The 24791-nt window shown below is 59.3% G+C and overlaps 1 protein-coding gene across 1 annotated transcript; it reads left to right on the forward strand.

Annotated features, from left to right (window-relative positions):
* The first annotated feature begins 1856 nt into the window (after nucleotides 1–1856).
* LOC133362722 (uncharacterized) lies at nucleotides 1857–24259 on the forward strand. Its single transcript, XM_061581648.1, has 10 exons — nucleotides 1857–1928; nucleotides 2654–2785; nucleotides 3568–3700; nucleotides 5953–6136; nucleotides 7784–8002; nucleotides 9808–9900; nucleotides 16395–16500; nucleotides 22996–23063; nucleotides 23385–23822; nucleotides 23960–24259. The coding sequence occupies exons 1-10, from the start codon at nucleotides 1925–1927 to the stop codon at nucleotides 24257–24259; spliced, it is 1677 nt and encodes a 558-aa protein (XP_061437632.1). The 5' UTR covers nucleotides 1857–1924.
* Nucleotides 24260–24791: the final 532 nt, after the last annotated feature.

Consider the following 24791-nt stretch of genomic DNA (forward strand, 5'->3'; position numbering starts at 1 on the left):
ATCGGGGAAAGTTTTCGTCACCGCTCTCCACCCCCCCTTCCCCCCCAGGAGGCGTCCGGGTCCGGGAACATCTCCCGCCGAGCTCCTGGCGGCCTCTGGGTCGGCCCCCGCCCGCCCTCCGCGCCCGTCCAGGAGACGGAACCACCGCCACCACCGCCACCACCGCCACCGCCGCAGAAGAAGAGGAGGAGGAGAAGCTGCTCCCCCGGGTGGGCGTTTACGAGCCAGCGCGTGTTGTGTCTGTGTGTTGTGTGTGTGTTGTGTGTGTGTGTGTTGTGTGTTGTGTGTGTGTTGTGTGTGCGTGTTGTGTGTGTGTTTTGTGTGTGTTGTGTGTGTGTTGTGTGTGTGTTGTGTGCGCGTGTTGTGTGTGTGTGTTGTGTGTGTGTTGTGTGCGCGTGTTGTGTGCGCGTGTTGTGTGTGTGTGTGTTGTGTGTGTGTTGTGTGTGTGTTGTGTGCGCGTGTTGTGTGTGTGTGTTGTGTGTGTTGTGTGTGTGTTGTGTGCGTGTGTTGTGCGCGTGTTATTTGCGTGTGTTGTGTGCGTGTTGTGTGTGTGTTGTGCGTGTGTTGTACGCATGTTGTGTGTGTGTTGTGTGTGTTGTGTGTGTGTGTTGTGTGTGTTGTGTGTGTGTGTTGTGTGCGCGTGTTGTGTGTGTGTTGTGCGCGTGTTGTACGCGTGTTGTGTGTGTGTTGTGTGTGTTGTGTGTGTGTGTTGTGTGCGCGTGTTGTGTGTGTGTGTTGTGTGCGCGTGTTGTGTGCGTGTGTGTGTTGTGCGTGTGTTGTGCGTGTGTTATTTGCGCGTGTTGTGTGTGTGTGTTGTGCGTGTGTTGTGCGGAGGGGTGAGGGACACCGTTGTTGTCGTCGTCGTTGTCATTGTTGTTGTTGTAGGATCGGCGCCGGCCAGGACAACCCACAACCACAGCAGCAGCAGCAGCAACAGCGGCGGCAGCAGCAGCAGCAGCAACAGCGGCAGCGGCGGCAGCAGCAGCATCAGCAGCGGAGAGACTCTTCTGCAGCGGGGGTCAACGGCCACCGCCGCCTCCTCCCATCGCCGCCTCGACACGGCGGCTCCCGCACAGCGCCGCTCCTCCTCCCCACGGAGGAGACGGAGCAGGAGGAGGTTGCCCCCGGGCAGCGGAGCGACGTCGACCTCCCTCCCCGTCGCCCCCCCGACGGGTTTCCCGACGGACCCCAGTGGGCCGCCTTGGGCCACGGGCCGCCGGACTTCCACGGGCCGCCGGGAGGACGTAGATTCGACGGGCCGCGGGGCCCCAGGGGCGTGCGGGTCGACGGGCACGGGGTTCCTCGGTTCGACGGCCCGTCAGACTTCGAGGCCGGGCCTCGGTACGGCGGGCAGCAGCAGTGGCGTCAACATCAACAACGACGTCAACAACGACGTCAACAACGACATCAACGACAAACCACTTGGGAGGGACCGCACGGGTGGCTCTTTGACGGCGGGACGCAGTTTGCTGCGCGGCCGCCGGGCAACCTGCTGGGCCACCGGCCGGACTACTGGCTGGGCCACCAGCAGCTGACTCAGCACCAGCAGCTGACTCAGCAGCTGACTCAGCACCAGCAGCTGACTCAGCACCAGCAGCTGACTCAACACCAGCAGCTGACTCAGCACCAACAGCTGACGCAGCACCAACAGCTGACTCAACACCAGCAGCTGATGCAGCACCAACAGCTGACGCAGCACCAACAGCTGACTCAACACCAGCAGCTGATGCAGCACCAGCAGCTGACTCAACACCAGCAGCTCATGCAGCACCAACAGCTGACGCAGCACCAACAGCTGACTCAGCACCAGCAGCTGACTCAACACCAGCAGCTCATGCAGCACCAACAGCTGACGCAGCACCAACAGCTGACTCAGCACCAGCAGCTGACTCAACACCAGCAGCTGACTCAACACCAGCAGCTGATGCGTGAGTGATTGTTTGCCGCCCCCACCTTACAGCTCACCACCACCACCGCTCGCCACCACCGCTCACCGCTACTCACCACCACCGCTACTCACCACCACCGCTCGCCACCACCGCTCACCACCACCGCTCGCCGCTACTCACCACCACCGCTCACCGCTACTCACCACCACCGCTCACCACCACCGCTCACCGCTACTCACCACCACCGCTCGCCACCACCGCTCACCACCACCGCTCACCACCACCGCTCACCACCACCGCTCGCCGCTACTCACCACCACCGCTCACCGCTACTCACCACCACCGCTCGCCACCACCGCTCGCCACCACCGCTCACCACCACTGCTCGCCGCTACTCACCACCACCGCTCGCCACCACCGCTCACCACCACTGCTCGCCACCACCGCTCGCCACCACCGCTCACCACCACCGCTCACCGCTACTCACCACCACCACTCGCCACCACCGCTCACCGCTACTCACCACCACCGCTCGCCACCACCGCTCACCGCTACTCACCACCACCGCTCACCACCACCACTCACCGCTACTCAACATCACCACCGCTCGCCACCACCGCTCACCACCACCGCTCGCCACCACCGCTCGCCACCACCGCTGCCCTTCACCGCTACCACCTAGCTTGGCACAAGCGCTGCTGCTGCTGCTGCTGCGGCGATGACGTTGTCTCTCTGCGTGTCTCTGCGTCGCCCCCCGAGTGCAGCGACGGGAGCGGCTGCCCACGCCGCTCAGGCCGAGCAGGTGAACTCGCTCTTCTGGAAGCTCGTCGCCTCGGGAATCCTGCAAGTCCAGGCGGTGGCGGCGACGGCGACCGCCGGCGTCGGCGGCACGGCCGGTGAGAGAGGAGATGGAAGCCCCACACCCCCAGGTCGTCGTGCCGACCTGGGGGTACTCGGCAGAGGTCGCAACCGGGTACCCGATACCCTTACCCTACCCGATACCCGGCTACCCGTACCCGGCCGGGTACAGGTACCCGTTTGCGACCCTGGTGCGGCCGGGTACGGGTAGGCCGTGAGTCACTGGTGAGTAACCGTTTGTCACTCATTTCCCAACATCTTGTCTCTTCTCACAGTTCAAGTTCCTAGAATCAACCCACCCGCGCCTGCAACATGGCTTCATCCCAGAGGTCGCAATCGGGTACCCGATACCCGCACCCGGCCGGGTAGGGTACGGGTAGGGTACGTGTACGGGTAGGGTACGTGTACGGGTAGGGTACGGGTAGGGTACGGGTAGGGTACGGGTAGGGTACGTGTACGGGTAGGGTACGTGTACGGGTAGGGTACGAGTAGGGTACGGGTAGGGTACCCGTTTGCGACCCTGGTGCGGCCGGGTACGGGTACGGGTAAGGAATCAAAACCCGTTTGCGACCTCTGGCGACGGGGTCACGAGCGACGGGGTCACGAACGACGGGGTCACGAGCGACGGGGTCACGAGCGACGGGGTCACGAACGACGGAGTTCTCCTGCGCGGAGGTGGCGGGAGTCGGAGTGAGGTCACGTGACCACTGGGGGTAGGGGGAGGGGCGGAAGGTGGACAGGGATGGGGGGGGGGCTCACCGATGGCCGCCTCCCCCCCCCCTCTGACCCCGCTCCGCTCGTGTTTCTCTCTCGCCGACAGACGACGCTCGTGCCGGGAGCGACGCTGGCGGCGCGACGGAGGAGACGTCCACCAGAGGTGAGGAGGCATCCGCAGAGGACGACGACGACGACATTCCGGACCTCTCCGGCTTCGCCATCGAAGACCTCAAGCGGTGAGCGTCAGCATCGCTCCACCGATGGCCCGGTGAAGTGGCTCGTCGTCGTGGGCACTTACAGCGCGTTGACGACGACGTTGGTTTTCAACGTGGAAGGGGGGAAAAAAACGCAGCGACCCCGAGACAAAATTCCACTAGACCACGGGGAGAACGTTCAAATACGCAGCAGCAGCGGCAGCGGCGGCGGCGGCGGCGGGATCGAACCAACGACGGGCGGTTGGAGGCAGTCGCCCTCCAGCAACGACGGAGGGCGGAGGAGCGACGCTCACAACAACGAGCGGAGCGCCGGGCGGCTAAAACGCAGAAAGTTAGCACAGCAGAGGGTACAGGTGGTGGTGGTGCATCTACTGGTCATCTCAGTCAGTCAACCCGTGGCACCTGCAGGGTCTGTCCCGTGACCTCCTGCACCTAGCCTGGCACAGCAGGGGGGTACAGCTGGTGGTGCATCTACCGGTCATCTCAGTCAGCCAACCCGTGGCACCTGCAGGGTCTGTCCCGTGACCTCCTGCACCTAGCCTGGCACAGTAGGGGGGTACAGCTGGTGGTGCATCTACCAGTCATCTCAGTCAGTCAACCCGTGGCACCTGCAGGGTCTGCCCCGTGACCTCCTGCACCTAGCCTGGCACAGCAGGGGGGTACAGCTGGTGGTGCATCTACCGGTCATCTCAGTCAGCCAACCCGTGGCACCTGCAGGGTCTGTCCCGTGACCTCCTGCACCTAGCCTGGCACAGCAGGGGGGTACAGCTGGTGGTGCATCTACCGGTCATCTCAGTCAGCCAACCCGTGGCACCTGCTGGGTCTGTCCCGTGACCTCCTGCACCTAGCCTGGCACAGTAGGGAGGGTACAGCTGGTGGTGCATCTACCGGTCATCTCAGTCAGTCAACCAATGGCACCTGCTGGGTCTGCCCTGTGACCTCCTGCACCTAGCCTGGCACAGCAGGGGGGTTACAGCTGGTGGTGCATCTACCGGTCATCTCAGTCAGCCAACCCGTGGCACCTACAGGTTTCTGTCCCGAGACCTTCTGCCAGCAGCGAGCCTTCGACACTTCACGCGGCCTCAACGTGCACCTGGCCTGGCACGGTCGCCGTGGTGACGTCACCGTCGCTGTGTGGCGAATGGCGGGGTATTGGTGTTAGTGTGTTCGTAGCCAACCGTGCTAATTGGAGGTGCCGGGGGTAAGGATCACAAAGTAAAAAACACAAAAAGCATTTCTAAAGAAATTCGTGAGTCAGCGATGATTTAAAAGTGGACAACTCCAGTGGATTGCTCACATGAGGCAGGAGGCGCGTCTGAAAGCGCTCGCTGCGGTGATCTTGCCATGAGGATGTCTTGTGTGTGCGTGTGTGAGTATATGCGAGCGCGCGAGTGTATATCCGCGTGTGTGTGCGTGTGTGTGCGTGTGTGAGTATATGCGAGCGCGCGAGTGTATATCCGCGTGTGTGTGTGTGTGCGTGTGTGCGTGTCTGTGCGTGTGTATATCCGCGTGTGTGTGCGAGTGTATATCTGCGTTTGTGTGTGTGCGTTTGTCTGTGTGTGCGTGTGTACGTGTGTATGTGTGCGTGTGTGGGGAGCGGTAGTGTAGCGGTTAGCGCGCTGCGCTATGAACCTGGCGACCCGGGTTCGATTCCCGCTCACGGCTAACACCAGTGACGATTATCTGAACCGGTCCTGGGCCTCCCCTAGGTCGACTCAGCCTTAAATGAGTACCTGGTGTGGTGTGTAAACATCGCCACTAGGGAGACAAAGGCGGTCGGGCGTGGTGCTGGCCACCCACCCCCTCGTGTACCGTTCCGGCCTTCATAGGTGCTCGCTAACAGCACTTGCCCCTACAGTCTGTTCAGGCTATACGGGGGATCTTTGTCTTTATCTTTGTGTGCGTGTGTACATCCGCGTGTGTGTGTGCGTGTGTATATCCGCGTGTGTGTGCGTGTGTGCGTGTGTACATCCGCGTGTGTGTGTGCGTGTGTATATCCGTGTGTGTGTGCGTGTGTACATCCGCGTGTGTGTGCGAGTGTATATCCGCGTGTGTGTGCGTGTGTCTGTGTGTGCGTGTGTACGTGTGCGTGTGTACATCCGCGTGTGTGCGTGTGTACGTGCGTGTGTCTGTGTGTGCGTGTGTACGTGTGCGTGTGTACATCCGCGTGTGTGTGTGTGCGTGTGCGCGTGTGTGCGCGTGTGCGTGCGTGTGTGTGCGTGTGTGCGCATGTGTATATCTGCGTGTGCGTGTGTGCATGTGCGTGCGCACAGGCGCCACGGCGGCGCGGTGCGGCGCCTCTACTCGGGTGTCCAGTGCCACTCGTGCAGCTTGCGCTTCACGGGGCGCCAGGCGAGCGCCTACGCCGACCACCTGGACTGGCACTACCGCGTCAACCGCGACAGCAAAGACCCGGGCAGCGAGGTCACGCACCGCCGCTGGTACCGCTCCTGCACGGTAAGCGGCGCTCGCTCACTCGCTCGCTCTGTGGCTCGGAGATGTTGACTACCTCGCCTGGTGCGCAGGAGGTCGTGGGTTCGATCCCAATCCTCACGCCTGCTGCTGTATATTTGGAGTTTGTGTGTCTCTCTCTCTAATCATCATCACGGTGGCTAGGAGATGTTAACTACCTCGCCTGGTATACAGGAGGTCGTGGGTTCGATCCCGACCCTGACGACGCCTGCTGCTGTAGATTTGGAGTCTGCGTCTCTCTCTCATCATCATCATCATCACGGTGGCTAGGAGATGTTAACAACCTCGCCTGGTGTACAGGAGGTCGTGGGTTCTATCCCGACCCTGACGCTCCGTCGTGTATTTGGAGTCTGCGTGTCTCTCCCTCTCTCTCTCCGTGGTCGTGTGTGGATTCTTTCCCGTGGCCCTCCGGGTTTTCCCCCTCCCACGTGGAGAATGGACGTTGCGCGAGTGAGAGCACTTGACCGCTGTGCATTCCCCACGCTCGCCGTGGTGGCCAGGGGGTGCGGGGTCCCCACTCCGTTTGCAACGTCACGGAGGCAACCTCGCCGGTCGGAAGCCCGAGAGATGAACGAGAGACGCGTGGGACACGAGGAGGCGGTGTTAGAGGGGAGGAGGGAGCTGTGGGCTCGAAGGCTGCGTGACGTCACGACGCCGTGAGACGTGCGGTGAACCGCCGCCCGTGTGCACGTGTGTTTGCGTGTGCGCGTGTGTACCACTTACCCCTAACCAGGTTACTGCTTACCTCTAACCAGGTTACCCCTAACCAGGTTACCCCTAACCAGGTTACCGCTTACCCCTAACCAGGTCACCGGCTTAGCTGATAGCTCCCCAGGGGACATGGTACTGGGCAGAGGTCGCAACCGGGTACCCGATACCCGTACCCTACCCCATACCCGCACCCTACCCGTACCCGTACCCTACCCGATACCCGCACCCTACCCGATACCCGTACCCTACCCGATACCCGTACCCTACCCGATACCCGTACCCTACCCGATACCCGCACCCTACCCGATACCCGTACCCTACCCGTACCCTACCCGGCTACCCCTACCTGTACCGGGTACGGGTAGGCCGTGAGTCACTTGTGAGTCACCGTGTGTCACTCATTTCCCAACGTCTTGTCTCTTCTCACAATTCAAGTTCCTAGAATCAACCCACCCGCGCCTGCAACATGGCTTCATACCAGAGGTCGCAATCGGGTACCCGATACCCGTACCCAACCCGTACCCGGCCGGGTAGGGTACGGGTAGGGTACGGGTACGGCCGGGTACGGGTACCCGTTTGTGACCCTGGTGCGGCCGGGTACGCGTACGACCCCGTTGTGCCCCCAGCCTGCAGCCTCTCCCGTTCCCGGCTCCCACGGGAGCGACAACCCTCCTCCTAGGCCACGGGCTTCCCCCTGAATACCGTCTCGGGTGACGTGACGTCACCGCGCCCCCCAGGGTCTCCCCGCGACGTCGCTCGCCAACTGCGTACGACGCGAGTTGAACTTCTTTCGCGCCCTACCTACCCGGCCGACCGCGCCAATCGGCGGCGCGGGGGAACGGACGAGCGACTGAGCGGGTGCACCTAGCCCGGCACGAGCGCGCCGCCAACCTGACGCGGGACGGCGCCGCCCCCCCGCAGGAGTGGATCGAGACGCCGCCGGGTGTCGCCCACGATGGGGGCGCCGAGAAACGCCTCCCGGAGCGGCCGCAGGAGGAGGCGCCGTCCCTCTGGACGAGGGGGGGGGGCACGAGGGGGGGGGCCACGCGGGGGGGGGCCACGAGGGGGGGGGCCACGCGGGGGGGGGGCAAAGCCGAGGAGTTCCCCAGCGTCCCCGCGGGGACCGCCAGCGTCCAAGAGGTGAGGCAGACGACGGCGTCCGTTGTCCATTGGCCGTCTTCTTGATTGGCACGTTGTGTGTGCGTGTGTGAGTGTGTGTGTTTGCGTGTCTGTGTGTGCGTTGTGTGTCTGCGTGCGTGCGTGAGTGTGTGTGATTGCGTGTCTGTGTGTGCGTGTGTCTGCGTGTGCGTGCGTGTGCGTGCGTGTGTGAGTGTGTGTGTTTGCTTGTCTGTGTGTGCGTGTGTCTGCGTGTGCGTTGTGTGTCTGCGTGCGTGCGTGAGTGTGTGTGTCTGCGTGTCTGTGTGTGCGTGTCTGCGTGTGCGTTGTGTGTGTGCGTGCGTGTGTGTTTGCATGTGAGTGTTTGCGTGTGTGATTGTTTGCATGTGTGAGTGAGTGTGTGTGCGTGCGTGAGTGTGTGTGTTTGCGTGTCTGTGTGTGCGTGTGTCTGCGTGTGCGTTGTGTTTCTACATGCGTGCGTGCGTGAGTGTGTGTGTTTGCGTGTCTGTGTGTGCGTGTGTCTGCGTGTGCGTTGTGTGTCTGCGTGCGTGCGTGCGTGTCTGTGTGTTTGCGTGTCTGTGTGTGCGTGTGTCTGCGTGTGCGTTGTGTGTCTGCGTGCGTGTGTGTGAGTGTTTGCGTGTGTGAGTGAGTGTGTGTGCGTGTGTGTCTGTGTGTGTGCGTGTACGTGTGTATGAGTGAGTGTGTGAGTGAGTGTGTGAATCAGTCGAGCGGCAATATCTTTTCATCGGTTGCGTAACGCTGTGTGGAAGCTACCTGGTCTGTCGCTCCGCACGAAACTTCAGGTCTTCTCGGCCACAGTCATTCCCTCCCTTCTCTACGCTTGCGAAACGTGGACCCTCCTAATGGAGCATCTTCGCCGGTTGGAAACATTTAGGCTGGCCTGCCTACGATCCATCCTGGGTTTAACCAGGCTGGATTATGTGAGGAGCTCACAAGTCCTTGAAAGATCTGGGCAAAGTCCCATCGGTGAGCTCCTCCGGCAGGTAAGGCTGCGTTGGCTGGGTCATGTAGCCCGCATGCCTAGCCACCGCATGCCTAAACAGCTTTTGTTCGGCCGGATCGAGGGGGCTAGACGGGCGCGGCACGGCTAGAGAAGAGATGGAGTGATGTGGTACAGGAGGACGTGGAGCTGAGTGGACTTGCCGATGACTGGTACCAGCGGTGTCAAGTTCGGCCTCTGTGGAGGAGGCTCGTGAAGGACGCTACTGGGCAGTTGGAGGCAGTCACCCTCCAACAACAACGGAGGGCGGAGGAGCGACGCTCACAACAACGAGCGGAGCGCCGGGTGGCTAAAGCACAGCTAGTTGGCACAGTAGGGGGCACAGGTGGTGCATCAGCCAGTCATCTCGGTCAGTCGACCCGTGGCACCTGCTGGGTCTGCCCCGTGACCTCCTCAAGGTGCACATGGCCTGGCACAAGCGTCGTGGTGACGTCACCGCCACCTAGTGGCGAATAGCGGTTGTTGTTGTTGTATGAGTGAGTGTGTGTGTGCGTGTGTGTGAGTGAGTGTGTGTGTGAATGAGTGTGTGAGTGAGTGTGAATGTGTGAGTGAGTGTTTGTGTGAGTGTGTGAGTGTGTGTGTGTGAGTGAGTGTGTGCGTGAGTGAGTGTGTATGAGTGAGTGAGTGTGTGTGTGTGAGTGAGTGTGTGCGTGAGTGAGTGAGTGTGTGCGTGTGTATGAGTGAGTGAGTGTGTGAGTGAGTGTGTGAATGAGTGTGTGAGTGAGTGTGTGAATGTGTGAGTGAGTGAGCGTGTGAGTGAGTGTGTGTGTGAGTGAGTGGGTGAGTGAGTGTGTGTGTGTGTTGTCAGCTGTGTGAGATGTGCGGTGAGCAGCTAGAAGCGTACTGGGACGAGGACGAGGAAGAGTGGCGGCTGAAGAATGCCACCAGGGAGGACGGCCGGGTGAGTGGCGGTGCCCCATTGGTTGACACACACCACACACACACACACCACACACACCACACACACACACCACCACACACACACACACCACACACCACACACACCACACACACACACCACCACACACACACACACCACACACCACACACCACACACACACACCACACACACACACCACACACACACACCACACACACACACCACACACACACCACACACCACACACCACACACACCACACACACACACCACACACACACACCACACACACACACCACACACACACACCACACACACACACCACAAACACACACCACACACACACACCACACACACACACCACACACACCACACACACCACACACACACACCACACACACACACACACCACACACACACACACACACCACACACACACACCACACACACACACCACACACACACACCACACACACCACACCACACACACACACCACACACACACCACACACACACACACACACCACACACCACACACACCACACACACACACCACACACACACACCACACATACACACCACATACACACCACACACACCACACACACACACACCACACACACCACACACACCACACACACACACCACACACACACACCACACACACCACACACACACACACCACACACACACACCACACACCACACACACCACACACACACACCACACACACACACCACACACACACACACACCACACACCACACATACACACACCACACACACCACACACACATACACACACACACACCACACACACATACACCACACCACGCACACATACACACACACACCACGCACACACCACCACCACGCACACACACCACACACACACATACACCACCACACACACATACACACACCACGCACATACACCACACACACCACACACACCACACACATACACACACACCACACACACACACCACACACATACACCACACCACGCACACACCATACACACACACCACCACACACACATACACACACCACACACACACACCACACACACACACCACACACACACACACACACCACACACACACCACCACACACCACACACATACACCACCACACACACATACACACACCACACACACACCACACACATACACCACACACACACACCACCACACACCACACACACACACCACACACACACACCACACACACACACCACACACATACACCACCACACACACATACACACACCACACACACCACACACACATACACACGCACACACCACACACACATACACACACACACACCACACACACACACCACACACACACCACACACACACACACCACACACACACACCACACACACACACACAATTACACAACAACAACAATAACCGCCATTCGCCACTAAGTGGCAGTGACGTCACCACGACGCTTGTGCCAGTCCATGTCCACCTTGAGGCCACGTGAAGTGTCGAATGCCCGCTGGCAGGAGGTCACGGGGCAGACCCAGGTGCCACGGGTCGACTGACTGAGATGACTGAGACGAGTGGCTGATGCACCACCTGTGCCCCCTACTGTGCCAACTTGCTGTGCTTTAGCCACCCGGCGCCCTGCTCATTGTTGTGAGCGTCGCTCCTCCGCCCTCCGTTGTTGTTGGAGGGCGACTGCCTCCAACTGCCCAGTAGCGTCCTTCACGAGCATCCTCCACAGAGGCCGATCTTGACACCGCTGGTACCGGTCATCGGCAAGTCCACTCAGCTCGATCGATCAGCCTCCCATTATATCTGTACCAAATGGAAATTCCCCCGGTACAGATATTGAAAGCTTCACGCACTACGTGGTCAAAATAGATGTTAAATAATGTGGGAGCCAGAGGACATCCCTGTCGCACCCCAAGGTGTACAGGGAAAGGCTCTGTCTCCCGGCCACGTAGTTTTACCCGGGCCCGCTCACCATCATGAAGGTCCTTAATGATCGTGAGCAGAAGGTCAGGGACTCCGAAAACACGAAGAACAACCCAGAGCCCAGGCCTACTGATGGTACCATAGGCCTTGACCAGGTCAATAAAGCAGAGATGTAGGTTTGGTTGAAATTCCCTATACCTCTGCTGTAGCAGATGGACAGAAAATATGGCATCTGTGCAGGACCGCCCTTTCCTGAAACCGCATTGGGGCTCCGCAAGCCTCTCTTCAGCGTGCCTGGCAAGGCAATATTGAATAATCCTTGCCAGGACCTTTCCCGGCACACTGAGGAGTGAGATGCCCCTGTAGTTGTTACAGTCTGTGCGGTCCCCCTTCTTAAAGAGGGGGACCACCAGGCATCCTTCCAATCCTGCGGAACCCGTCCAGTAGTCCAGACTGTTGTTATGATGTCATATAGGGCAGTCTGTGCATAAACGCCACCCTCCCTCAGCATTTCGCTTGGGAGATCATCTCTGCCCGGTGCCTTTCCTGGTCTCAGACTCCGGATCGCCTGCAGTACTTCCTCAACAGATGGCACCTCAGCCAGTCACTCACAGGGGGTGACTTCTTCCAATATTTGAGGCACCGCAGCCTCAGCAGGGTCATCCCCACTTTGTGCCATGATGTTTTCCTGGCTGAGGGAGTTCCCCTCCCCCAGGACCTTACATAAATGCTCAGAAAATCTGCTAACCTGTTCCTGAGGGTCAGAGATTGGATCACCGTTTTTTTCCCCTAAGGATGGTAATAGGTGTGGTGCTGCAGGTTACTTTTTTGATGGAGTTAAATAGGGATTTGTGATCGCGGGCCACTGAGGCAGACTCCATCTTCTCAGCAACCCACGACCACCACCCATCCTTGCAGCGCCTTACGGTTCTCTGAACCTCCGAGCGAAGGCTGCGGTAAGCCTCCTCATTCTTTGACGTGGGATGCTGTAGCCGATGAGAGTGGGCCTGTCGCTTTTTCTCAACTATCCTGAACACCTCCTCTGTCAGCCAGGGTCTCTGGGGAGGTCTGGACCGCGTACCCAAAGCAACCATTGTAGCTGCATGAGTCACAGTCCTAAACCTCGCCCATTTACCCTCGACATCAAGAGGAGTGGGGGACGATGGCAACCCCAGCCGCAAGCGATGATAAAATTCTCGCTTGCAACTTTCATCAGCTAATTCAGACCAGGCCACTTTGGGTTGGAATGGGGTCCAGGGTGTACACCCACCACCGGAGTGGAAGAATGGCAGGCGCATCTTACAGATGCCTAGTCGTTGGTCAGAGGGCAGATCAGCTCCACGGTAGGTCTTGGTGTCAAGGACATGGGCTCGCATCCGCTGGTCTGTCACTATGTAGTCCAGCAGATGTTCTTGCTTGAACCCAGCATGTATCCATGATGTTGTGTGGATGCGCCGATGCCGGAACAGCGTGTTGGTAATTACAAGCCCATGGTCTGCACAAAAATCTAGGCCTCCTTGAGCTGATCTGGCCCATGCTCTCCAATCACTCCAGACCAGGTGCCAGCATCATGACCAACTCGGGTATTGAAGTCACCCAACAAGATGACTCTGTCCCGAGGGGCCACTTTAGCCAGCACCTGTGACAGGAGGTCATAGAAGGCATCTGACTCATCGGCTTTGCCTGCATCCCTCTTGTTGATGGGAAGGCAAGCCCAAAGTAGCCTGGGGCTCACAGCTTCCCACACCTCACCGCCACGCTCCCACGCCCCCTTCATTATTTTGTTCATAGGAAGAGCCACACCTTGTTGTTTGGCAGTCTCCTGCCCCGAACGGAGGATTGTCCATCCATCATGGTGGCAGGAGCCAGAACCGGTCCAACGGACCTCCTGAATGCCACAGAGATCCAGGCGGTACCGGTCCAGCTCCCAACAGAGGAGTGGCAGCCTCTCCTCTGCAGTGAGCGTTCGAACATTCCACGTGGCCACACGAAGTGGCTTTTCATTGTTTCTGGAGGAGCCCCGCGGGTAAAGATTCAATCTCCTGGCTCCGCCAATTGGGGTTTTGGCCAGGAGACGTCATAGACGCCTGTTCCCCCGGGGCCTCCGGCACAAGCTTATTGGTTACATATTTAAGTCGTAGTTTAGTGGTAGTTCATTGAAGGTGGAGGGGTTACCAGCCCCTCGCACCCGTCCAGAGCCCCCGTTTAGCCACTGTGGGGGTCACAGATGCCATGAGGGGAGAGGGCCAATCGGAATTGGCCCGCCCCCCACAGCACTGTCCACGACAGAGTTGCCCATCCGGCACCGCGAGGAGGTAGGGGGTTGTTTTGCTGGACACACACACACAAACAGACTCACCACACACACACAGACTCACCACACACACATACTCACCACACACACACAGACTCACTCCACCACACACACAGACTCACCCCACACACACACACAGACTCACCACACACACAGACTCACCCCACACACACAGACTCACCCCACACACACACACAGACACACCCCACCACACACACAGACTCACCCCACCACACACACACAGACTCACCACACACACACAGACTCACCCCACACACAGACTCACCCCATGCACACACACAGACACATCCCAAACACACACAGACTCACCACACACAGACTCACCCCATGCACACACACAGACACATCCCACACACACACAGACTCACCCCACCACACACACACAGACTCACCACACACACACAGACTCACCCCACACACACACTCAGACACATCCCACACACACACAGACTCACCCCACCACACACACACAGACTCACCACACACACACAGACTCACCCCACACACACACACAGACACATCCCAAACACACACAGACTCACCACACACAGACTCACCCCATGCACACACACAGACACACCCCACCACACACACAGACTCACCCCACCACACACACACAGACTCACCCCATGCACACACACAGACATGTCCCAAACACACACAGACTCACCACACACAGACTCACCCCATGCACACACACAGACACATCCCACACACACACAGACTCACCCCACCACACACACACAGACTCACCACACACACACAGACTCACCCCACCACACCACACAGACTCACCCACACACACACAGACTCACCACACACACACAGACTCACCACACACACACAGACTCACCACACACACAGACTCACCCCACCACACACAAAGACTCACCACACACACACAGACTCACCCCATGCACACACAGACTCACCACACACACACAAACTCACCACACACACACAGACTCCCACCACACACACAGACTCACCCCACCACACACAAATACTCACCACACACACACACAGACTCACCACACACACACAGACTCACCACACACACACAGACTCACCCCACCACACACACAGACTCACCACACACACACAAACTCACCACACACACACAGACTCACCACACACACACACAGACTCACCCCACACACACACACAGACTCACCACACACACACACACAGACTCACCCCACCACACACACACAGACTCACCACACACACACAGACTCACCCCATGCACATACAGACTCACCACACACACACACAGACTCACCACACACACACAGACTCACCCCACACACACACACAAACTCACCACACACACACAGACTCACCCCACACACACACACACAGACTCACCACACACACACAGACTCACCCCATACACACACACAGACACACCCCACACACACACAGACTCACCACACACACACACAGACTCACCACACACACACAGACTCACCCCACCACACACACAGACTCACCACACACACACAGACTCACCACACACACAGACTCACCCCACCACACACAAAGACTCACCACACACACACATAGACTCACCACACACACACAGACTCACCCCACCACACACACAGACTCACCACACACACACAAACTCACCACACACACACAGACTCACCACACACACACACAGACTCACCCCACACACACACACAGACTCACCACACACACAGACTCACCCCACCACACACACACAGACTCACCACACACACACAGACTCACCCCATGCACATACAGACTCACCACACACACACAAACTCACCACACACACACAGACTCACCCCACACACACACACAAACTCACCACACACACACAGACTCACCCCACACACACACACAGACTCACCACACACACACAGACTCACCCCATGCACACACACAGACACACCCCACACACACACAGACTCACCACACACACACACAGACTCACCACACACACACAGACTCACCCCATGCACACACACAGACACACCCCACACACACACAGACTCACCACACACACACACAGACTCACCACACACACACAGACTCACCCCATGCACACACACAGACACACCCCACACACACACAGACTTACCACACACACACACAGACTCACCACACACACACAGACTCACCCCACCCGTCAGGTGTTGGTTAACGTTGTGGAGTGATGACCATCGGTGAGACCGCCCCCCTCCATCCCTGTCCACCTTTCGCCCCCCCCCTACCCCCAGTGGTCACGTGACCTCTCTCCGACTCCCGCCACCTCTGCGCAGGAAAACTACGTCGCTCGTGACCCCGTCGCTCGTGACCCCGTCGCTCGTGACCCCGTCGCCAGAGGTCGCAAACGGGTTTTGACTCCTTACCCATACCCGTACCCGGCCGCACCAGGGTCGCAAACGGGTACCCTACCCGTACCCGTACCCTACCCGGCCGGGTACGGGTAGGGTACGGGTACCCGATTGCGACCTCTGGGATGAAGCCACGTTGCAGGCGCGGGTGGGTTGATTCTAGGAACTTGAATTGTGAGAAGAGTCAAGACCTTGGGAAATGAGTGACAAACGGTGACTCACCAGTGACTCACGGCCTACCCATACCCGGCCGCACCAGGGTCGAAAACGGGTACCTGTACCCGGCCGGGTACGGGTAGCCGGGTATCGGGTAGGGTACGGGTATCGGGTAGGGTACGGGTGTCGGGTAGGGTACGGGTGTCGGGTAGGGTACGGGTATCAGGTAGGGTACGGGTATCAGGTAGGGTACGGGTATCGGGTAGGGTACGGGTATCGGGTAGGGTACGGGTGTCGGGTAGGGTACAGGTATCAGGTAGGGTACGGGTATCGGGTAGGGTACGGGTATCGGGTAGGGTACGGGTAGGGTACGGGTATCGGGTAGGGTACGGGTACGGGTAGGGTACGGGTATCAGGTAGGGTACGGGTATCAGGTAGGGTACGGGTATCGGGTAGGGTACGGGTATTGGGTAGGGTACGGGTAGGGTACGGGTATCAGGTAGGGTACGGGTAGGGTACGGGTATCGGGTAGGGTAGGGTACGGGTATCAGGTAGGGTACGGGTAGGGTTCGGGTAGGGTACGGGTATCGGGTAGGGTACGGGTAGCCGGGTATCGGGTACCCGGGCGAGGGCTTGTGCCGGGCGGGTGAGCGGCCCGCCGGTCGGTGTGGAGACAGAGTGGAGGTTGCGGGGATGGCGGAGACATCGCGTTTGCAGTGCTAGAGGCCTACGCTGCTGCTGCTACTGCTGCTGCTCCTACTGCTGCTGCTGTTACTGCTGCTGCTGCTACTGCTGCTGCTGCTGCTACTGCTGCTGCTACTGCTGCTACTGCCGCTGCTGCTGCTGCTACTGCTGCTGTTGCTGCTGCTGCTACTGCTGCTACTCCTGCTGCTGCTACTGCTGCTGCTGCTACTGCTGCTGCTACTGCCGCTGCTACTGCTGCTGCTGCTACTGCTGCTGTTGCTACTGCTGCTACTGCTGCTACTCCTGCTGCTGCTACTGCTGCTGCTACTACTGCTGCTACTGCTGCTGCTACTACTGCTGCTACTACTGCTGCTGCAACTGCTGCTGCTACTGATGCTGCTACTGCTGCTGCTACTACTGCTGCTACTGCTGCTACTGCTGTTGCTACTGCTGCTACTGCTGCTGCTGCTGCTGCTACTGCTGCTGCTACTGCTGCTGCTACTACTGCTGCTACTGCTGCTGCTACTACTGCTGCTACTACTGCTGCTGCTACTGCTGCTGCTACTGATGCTGCTACTGCTGCTGCTACTACTGCTGCTACTGCTGCTACTGCTGCTGCTACTGCTGCTGCTACTACTGCTGCTACTGCTGCTACGGCTACTACTGCTGCTACTGCTGTTGTTACTGCTGCTATTGCTGGTCAAAAAATTGCTTTAAATCATGCATCTGTAATAAAGGTCGTGGAGGCGACTTTTGGAATCGGTCTTTATTTGTCTTTCTTTACAACACTCCTCCACGCTGCTGACAGGCAGCGTGAGAGGGATAGAGACTCAGGCGCAGCCACGTGGCAGCTGACCTGGTACAGCCTGACCCGTGGTACAGCCTGGACCACGTGGTCCAGGCTGTACCACGTGGTCCAGGCTGTACCACGTGGCAGGCTGGACCACGTGGTCCAGGCTGGACCACGTGGTACAGCCTGGACCACGTGGTACAGCCTGGACCACGTGGTACAGCCTGGACCACGTGGTACAGCCTGGACCACGTGGTACAGCCTGGACCACGTGGTACAGCCTGGACCACGTGGTACAGCCTGGACCACGTGGCAGCCTGGACCACGTGGTACAGCCTGGACCACGTGGTACAGCCTGGACCCCGCTCCAGCGTGGCCTCTCCCTCCGTTCGTTCCAGTTCTGACCACGCGTTGTTTGTCTCCACCCCTATTTAATACCCGGGTCACGTGGTACCTTTCCACCAATCCTGGTTAGCCTCTATGGAATCTTCTAGACTCCATCGTAGGCTCCCGGGACCACGCCCCTGACTCGTCAGGACCTGCAGAGCCAATCGTCGTGACGAGTTGTGATCCGTCAGCGTCCCGGATATATCCTCACATTGCACTTTGGAAGCCCAGAGTTGTTAAATCTTCGTCACAGCACTTTCTCTGAGCTCTGTGTGTGGCGCTGACACTGCACCTCTGGGCCTCTTCTGCAACGGAGGGGGGGAAATGGTTGTCATGGCCACAGAGGTCAGAGCAGGATACCACAAGGATACCTAGCCTGGCACAGCAGTCAACCCACGGCACCTGCTGGGTCTGTCCCGTGACCTCCTCCTCATGCACCTAGCCTGGCACAGCAGTCAACCCACGGCACCTGCTGGGTCTGTCCCGTGACCTCCTCCTCATGCACCTAGCCTGGCACAGCAGTCAACCCACGGCACCTGCTGGGTCTGTCCCGTGACCTCCTCCTCATGCACCTAGCCTGGCACAGCAGTCAACCCACGGCACCTGCTGGGTCTGTCCCGTGACCTCCTCCTCATGCACCTAGCCTGGCACAGCAGTCAACCCACGGCACCTGCTGGGTCTGTCCCGTGACCTTCCTCCTCATGCACCTAGCCTGGCACAGCAGTCAACCCACGGCACCTGCTGGGTCTGTCCCGTGACCTCCTCCTCATGCACCTAGCCTGGCACAGCAGTCAACCCACGGCACCTGCTGGGTCTGTCCCGTGACCTCCTCCTCATGCACCTAGCCTGGCACAGCAGTCAACCCACGGCACCTGCTGGGTCTGTCCCGTGACCTCCTCCTCATGCACCTAGCCTGGCACAGCAGTCAACCCACGGCACCTGCTGGGTCTGTCCCGTGACCTCCTCCTCATGCACCTAGCCTGGCACAGCAGTCAACCCACTGGCACCTGCTGGGTCTGTCCCGTGACCTCCTCCTCATGCACCTAGCCTGGCACAGCAGTCAACCCACGGCACCTGCTGGGTCTGTCCCGTGACCTCCTCCTCATGCACCTAGCCTGGCACAGCAGTCAACCCACGGCACCTGCTGGGTCTGTCCCGTGACCTCCTCCTCATGCACCTAGCCTGGCACAGCAGTCAACCCACGGCACCTGCTGGGTCTGTCCCGTGACCTCCTCCTCATGCACCTAGCCTGGCACAGCAGTCAACCCACGGCACCTGCTGGGTCTGTCCCGTGACCTCCTCCTCATGCACCTAGCCTGGCACAGCAGTCAACCCACGGCACCTGCTGGGTCTGTCCCGTGACCTCCTCCTCATGCACCTAGCCTGGCACAGCAGTCAACCCACGGCACCTGCTGGGTCTGTCCCGTGACCTCCTCCTCATGCACCTAGCCTGGCACAGCAGTCAACCCACTGGCACCTGCTGGGTCTGTCCCGTGACCTCCTCCTCATGCACCTAGCCTGGCACAGCAGTCAACCCACGGCACCTGCTGGGTCTGTCCCGTGACCTCCTCCTCATGCACCTAGCCTGGCACAGCAGTCAACCCACGGCACCTGCTGGGTCTGTCCCGTGACCTCCTCCTCATGCACCTAGCCTGGCACAGCAGTCAACCCACGGCACCTGCTGGGTCTGTCCCGTGACCTCCTCCTCATGCACCTAGCCTGGCACAGCAGTCAACCCCTGGCACCTGCTGGGTCTGTCCCGTGACCTCCTCCTCATGCACCTAGCCTGGCACAGCAGTCAACCCACGGCACCTGCTGGGTCTGTCCCGTGACCTCCTCCTCATGCACCTAGCCTGGCACAGCAGTCAACCCACGGCACCTGCTGGGTCTGTCCCGTGACCTCCTCCTCATGCACCTAGCCTGGCACAGCAGTCAACCCACTGCACCTGCTGGGTCTGTCTCTGTGACCTCATGCACCTAGCCTGGCACAGCAGTCAACCCACGACACCTGCTGGGTCTATCTCGTGACCTCCTCATGCACCTAGCCTGGCACAGCAGTCAACCCACGACACCTGCTGGGTCTGTCCCGTGACCTCCTCATGCACTTAGCCTGGCACAGCAGTCAACCCACGACACCTGCTGCATCTGTCCCGTGACCTCATGCACCTAGCCTGGCACAGCAGTCAACCCACGGTACCTGCTGGGTCTGTCCCGTGACCTCCTCATGCACCTAGCCTGGCACAGCAGTCAACCCACGGCACCTGCTGGGTCTGTCCCGTGACCTCATGCACCTAGCCTGGCACAGCAGTCAACCCACGGCACCTGCTGGGTCTGTCCCGTGATCTCCTCATGCACCTAGCCTGGCACAGCAGTCAATCCACGGCACCTGCTGGGTCTGTCTCTTTGACCTCATGCACCTAGCCTGGCACAGCAGTCAACCCACGGCACCTGCTGAGTCTGTCACGTGACCTCCTCATGAACCTAGCCTGGGACAGCAGTCAACCCATGGCACCTGCTGGGTCTGTCCCGTGACCACCTCCTCATGCACCTAGCCTGGCACAGCAGTCAACCCACGGCACCTGCTGGGTCTGTCCCGTGACCTCCTCATGCACCTAGCCTGGCACAGCAGTCAACCCACGGCACCTGCTGGGTCTGTCACGTGACCTCCTCATGCACCTAGCCTGGCACAGCAGTCAACCCATGGCACCTGCTGGGTCTGTCCCGTGACCTCCTCATGCACCTAGCCTGGCACAGCAGCCAACCATAGCACCTGCTGTGTCTGTCACGTGAACTCCTCATGCACCTAGCCTGGCACAGCAGCCAACCCATAGTACCTGCTGTGTCTGTCACGTGACCTCCTCATGCACCTAGCCTGGCACATCAACCAACCCACAGCACCTGCTGGGTCTGTCACGTGACCTCATGTACCTAGCCTGGCACAGTAGTCAACCCATAGCACCTGCTGCGTTTGTCACGTGACCTCATGCACCTAGCCTGGCACAGCAGCCAACCCATAGCACCTTCTGGGTCTGTCACGTGACCTCATGCACCTAGCCTGGCACAGCAGCCAACTCACAGCACGTGCTGGGCTTGTCACGTGACCTCCTCCTGCACCTAGCCTGGCACAGCAGCCAACCCATAGCACCTGCTGGGTCTGTCACGTGACCTGGCACAGCAGCGCTGCAATTAATTAGCAGCGGCTAATTAATTGCAGGTGGAGGGGCTGGGAACCCCCACTGCCACTAAGTGGTTGTTGTTGTTGTGAGTGGCTGCGTGAACAGGTGAGTGGGTGAGTGTGTGTGTGAACAGGTGGGTTAGGTGAGGTGAGTGTAAGGTGAGAGTGTGAACGACTGGGTGAGTGATTGGGTGAGTGAGTGGGTGAGTGGCTGAGTGAGTGGGAATGTGAGTGAGTGAATGGGTGAATGTGTGGGTGGGTGAGTGTGTGGGTAGGTGAGAGAGTGGGAGAGTGTGTGAGCGACTGGGTGAGTGATTGGGTGAGAGAGTGAGAGAGTGGCTGAGTGAGTGGGCATGTGGGTGAGTGAATGGGGTGAGTGTGTGGGTGGGTGAGTGCGTGGGTAGGTGAGAGAGTAAGTGGGTGAGTGTGAGCGACTGGGTGAGTGATTGGGTGAGTGGGTGGGTAGGTGAGAGAGTGAGTGGGTGAGTGTGTGAGCGACTGGGTGAGTGATTGGGTGAGTGAGTGGGTGAGAGAGTGAGTGGCTGAGTGAGTGGGCATGTGGGTGAGTGAATGGGTGAGTGTGTGGGTGGGTGAGTGTGTGGGTAGGTGAGAAAGTGAGTGGGTGAGAGTGTGAGCGACTTTTGCAGCTGTTTTAGACTAATTTCAGGGTGCTGATTCCAAATATGATCTCAGATTTGCTCTATCACATCTCATTTTTATGCTATCGGCATACCCCATTTTCATTGATTTTACCCGAAATTGACTCTGTCACTTATGATTGCAAGTTGTTGCGAGTCAGTGACTGCTTTAGTGTTAAAATACGGTGCTGTATTTTTAGGATGGTGTGTTTATAATATCATTTTATGTAGATATCCACATTCATTTAATATTTTTTCTTCCGCAGTTTTTATTGAAAATGCAATATTTGATATCTCAAAAACCTGACGTGATAGACAAAAACTGATGCCAGATTTGGAATCAGCAGCACCCCAACATTACCTTACAACCGTTGGAATACCTCACTGCAGAACAACAACAAGTGTGTGCACCAGTGGTGTAATACATGGCGGTCAAACAGTCAGGACACAGTTTCTTGGGTTCTCTTTTCAGTCTATTATGATTTTCCGAGTTTACAAAGGGAGCTCTGCTTCAACGCGTCTCTCTCTCCACTCTCTCTCTCTCTCTCCACTGCTGGGCCTGTAGGTTTGGGCCGAGCGAGTTCCCGCCGGGGATTTGGCTTTTCGGGAGTTCATTCCCACCCCCCCAACCCCCCGTTGTTTTGTCGGCACGAGGCTTCTGCGCCGAGTGTCGAGGGCTCCACCGGGCCCAAGCCGCTGCCCCGTCGTCACCGCCACCGTGGGCAAGCCGCCGGTGCTCGGCATCATGAGCTGCGTGGAGAGGGACCTGCTGGACCTCGTGTTTGCGCACGGGCTACAACGTCGTGCAGGAGAACGGACAGAGGAAGCTGGGGACCGCCGCCCGACTGGCGAGGGCCCCCCTCCCGCCCGCGCTGCGAGGTGTTCCTGGCCAGGATCCCGCGCGACCTGTACTAGGGACGGAGCTGTTTGCCCGTGCTGGAGGCGGTGGGGAAGCTGTACCAGCTGCGCCTCATGATGACGTACCACTGGGGAGAGACCGACCGCGGCTACGGGTTCGCCACCTTCTGCGACGCGCTCCCAAGCCGCGGACAGCCGTCAGGAGACTCCACGACTTGGAGATCCGTCCCGGGCACCGCATCACGGTTCGCGTGAGCGTCGACAACCGCCGCCTCTTCGTCGGGGGGCTGCCGAAGGACAAGACGCGGGCGCAGGTGATGGCGGCGATGAGCGGCGTCACGGAGGGCGTCGTGGACGTCAAGTACGCGCTTCTGTCGCTACGACAGAAGCCCCGACCGAGGCTACGCGCTCGTCGAATACGAGAGCCATCGCGCGCCGTCCTTGCACGGAAGAAGCTGCTTCAAATTCCTTTCCAGCTCTGGGGCCGCACCGTCAAGTTGGACTGGGCCATCCCGGAGGTGGACACGGCGGCTGGCGGGCGGCCGGCGGTGGCAGCGGTGGCAACGGAAAGAACGATGAGGAGGTGGGCGGTGGCGGTGCCGGAGTGCACCGGCGCCGACAAGGCCTTGCGCAGCAGCCTTTTGTGGGCTGGGCGGCGCTCACGCGGCCTGCGACGGGCACCTCACCACCCGCATCCCGTGCACCATCGGTCCGAGGCGCTGCCGGAGGCGCCATCTTGTCGTGGGAGACACGTCTGCAGCTGCTGCTACGGAGCTTCGGCGTCGGCTGGGCGACCTTCCAGCTGCACGCGCACGTGGAGCCGGGCGAGCCCCTGGGCCTCCTCTACAAGGTCTTCATTCCCGGGATGATGCGGGAAGGCGGCGGCTTCTTCCCCGCGGGTCCTGAGCTCCAGCGTGGAGGGAGCGCGCGAAGTTGCGAGCGAGCTCCTCCTACGAAATCATCAGCGATGCGAACACCGCCGAGGGTGGGGGGCCCGGCCCCCGTCGCGACGTCGCCTCCCCCGGCCGCCCCCGTCCAGAACCTCTCGGCGTATCCGTAGTGCCGCGTGACCATCGCGGCGGCGTTCGTCAGACCGCGGACGGGGTCCTACCGCTTGGCGTTCGCTCTGAACCTCACGTCCGTTGCGGTGTTCACCGTCAAACTGCAAATTGCCCGGGCCGCTCACGCGACATGTTCACGTTGCCGGCACGCCAGAGGTCGCAAACGGTAGCTGTACCTGTAACCCTACCCGATACCCGGCTACCCGTACCCAGCCGGGTATCGGTAGGGTACGAGTATCAGGTACCCGATTGCGACCTCTGGGATGAAGCCACGTTGCAGGCGCGGGTGGGTTGATTCTAGAACTTGAATTGTGAGAAGAGACAAGACCGTTGGAAATGAGTGACAAACGGTGACTCACCAGTGACTCCACGGCCTACCCGTACCCACCACCCACTCATAAACTCACTCACCCACTCACCAACTCACCCACCCACTCACCCACCACTCACCAACTCACCCACCATCTCACCAACGGACCCATCCACTCACCAACTCACCACACCACTCATCAACTCACCCACCCACTCACC

The sequence above is a fragment of the Lethenteron reissneri genome, unplaced genomic scaffold (assembly GCF_015708825.2).
Source record: "Lethenteron reissneri isolate LAM-NWPU_2019-01 unplaced genomic scaffold, ASM1570882v1 scaffold_1588, whole genome shotgun sequence".
Taxonomy (NCBI): domain Eukaryota; kingdom Metazoa; phylum Chordata; class Hyperoartia; order Petromyzontiformes; family Petromyzontidae; genus Lethenteron; species Lethenteron reissneri.

Coding starts and splice junctions, on each gene's coding strand:
- LOC133362722 (XM_061581648.1), top strand. Junction 9,901..16,394: donor CCACCAGGGAGGACGGCCGG/GTGAGTGGCGGT, acceptor CCCTACCCCCAG/TGGTCACGTGACCTCTCTCC. Junction 23,064..23,384: donor CGTCGTCACCGCCACCGTGG/GCAAGCCGCCGG, acceptor CGCGCTCCCAAG/CCGCGGACAGCCGTCAGGAG.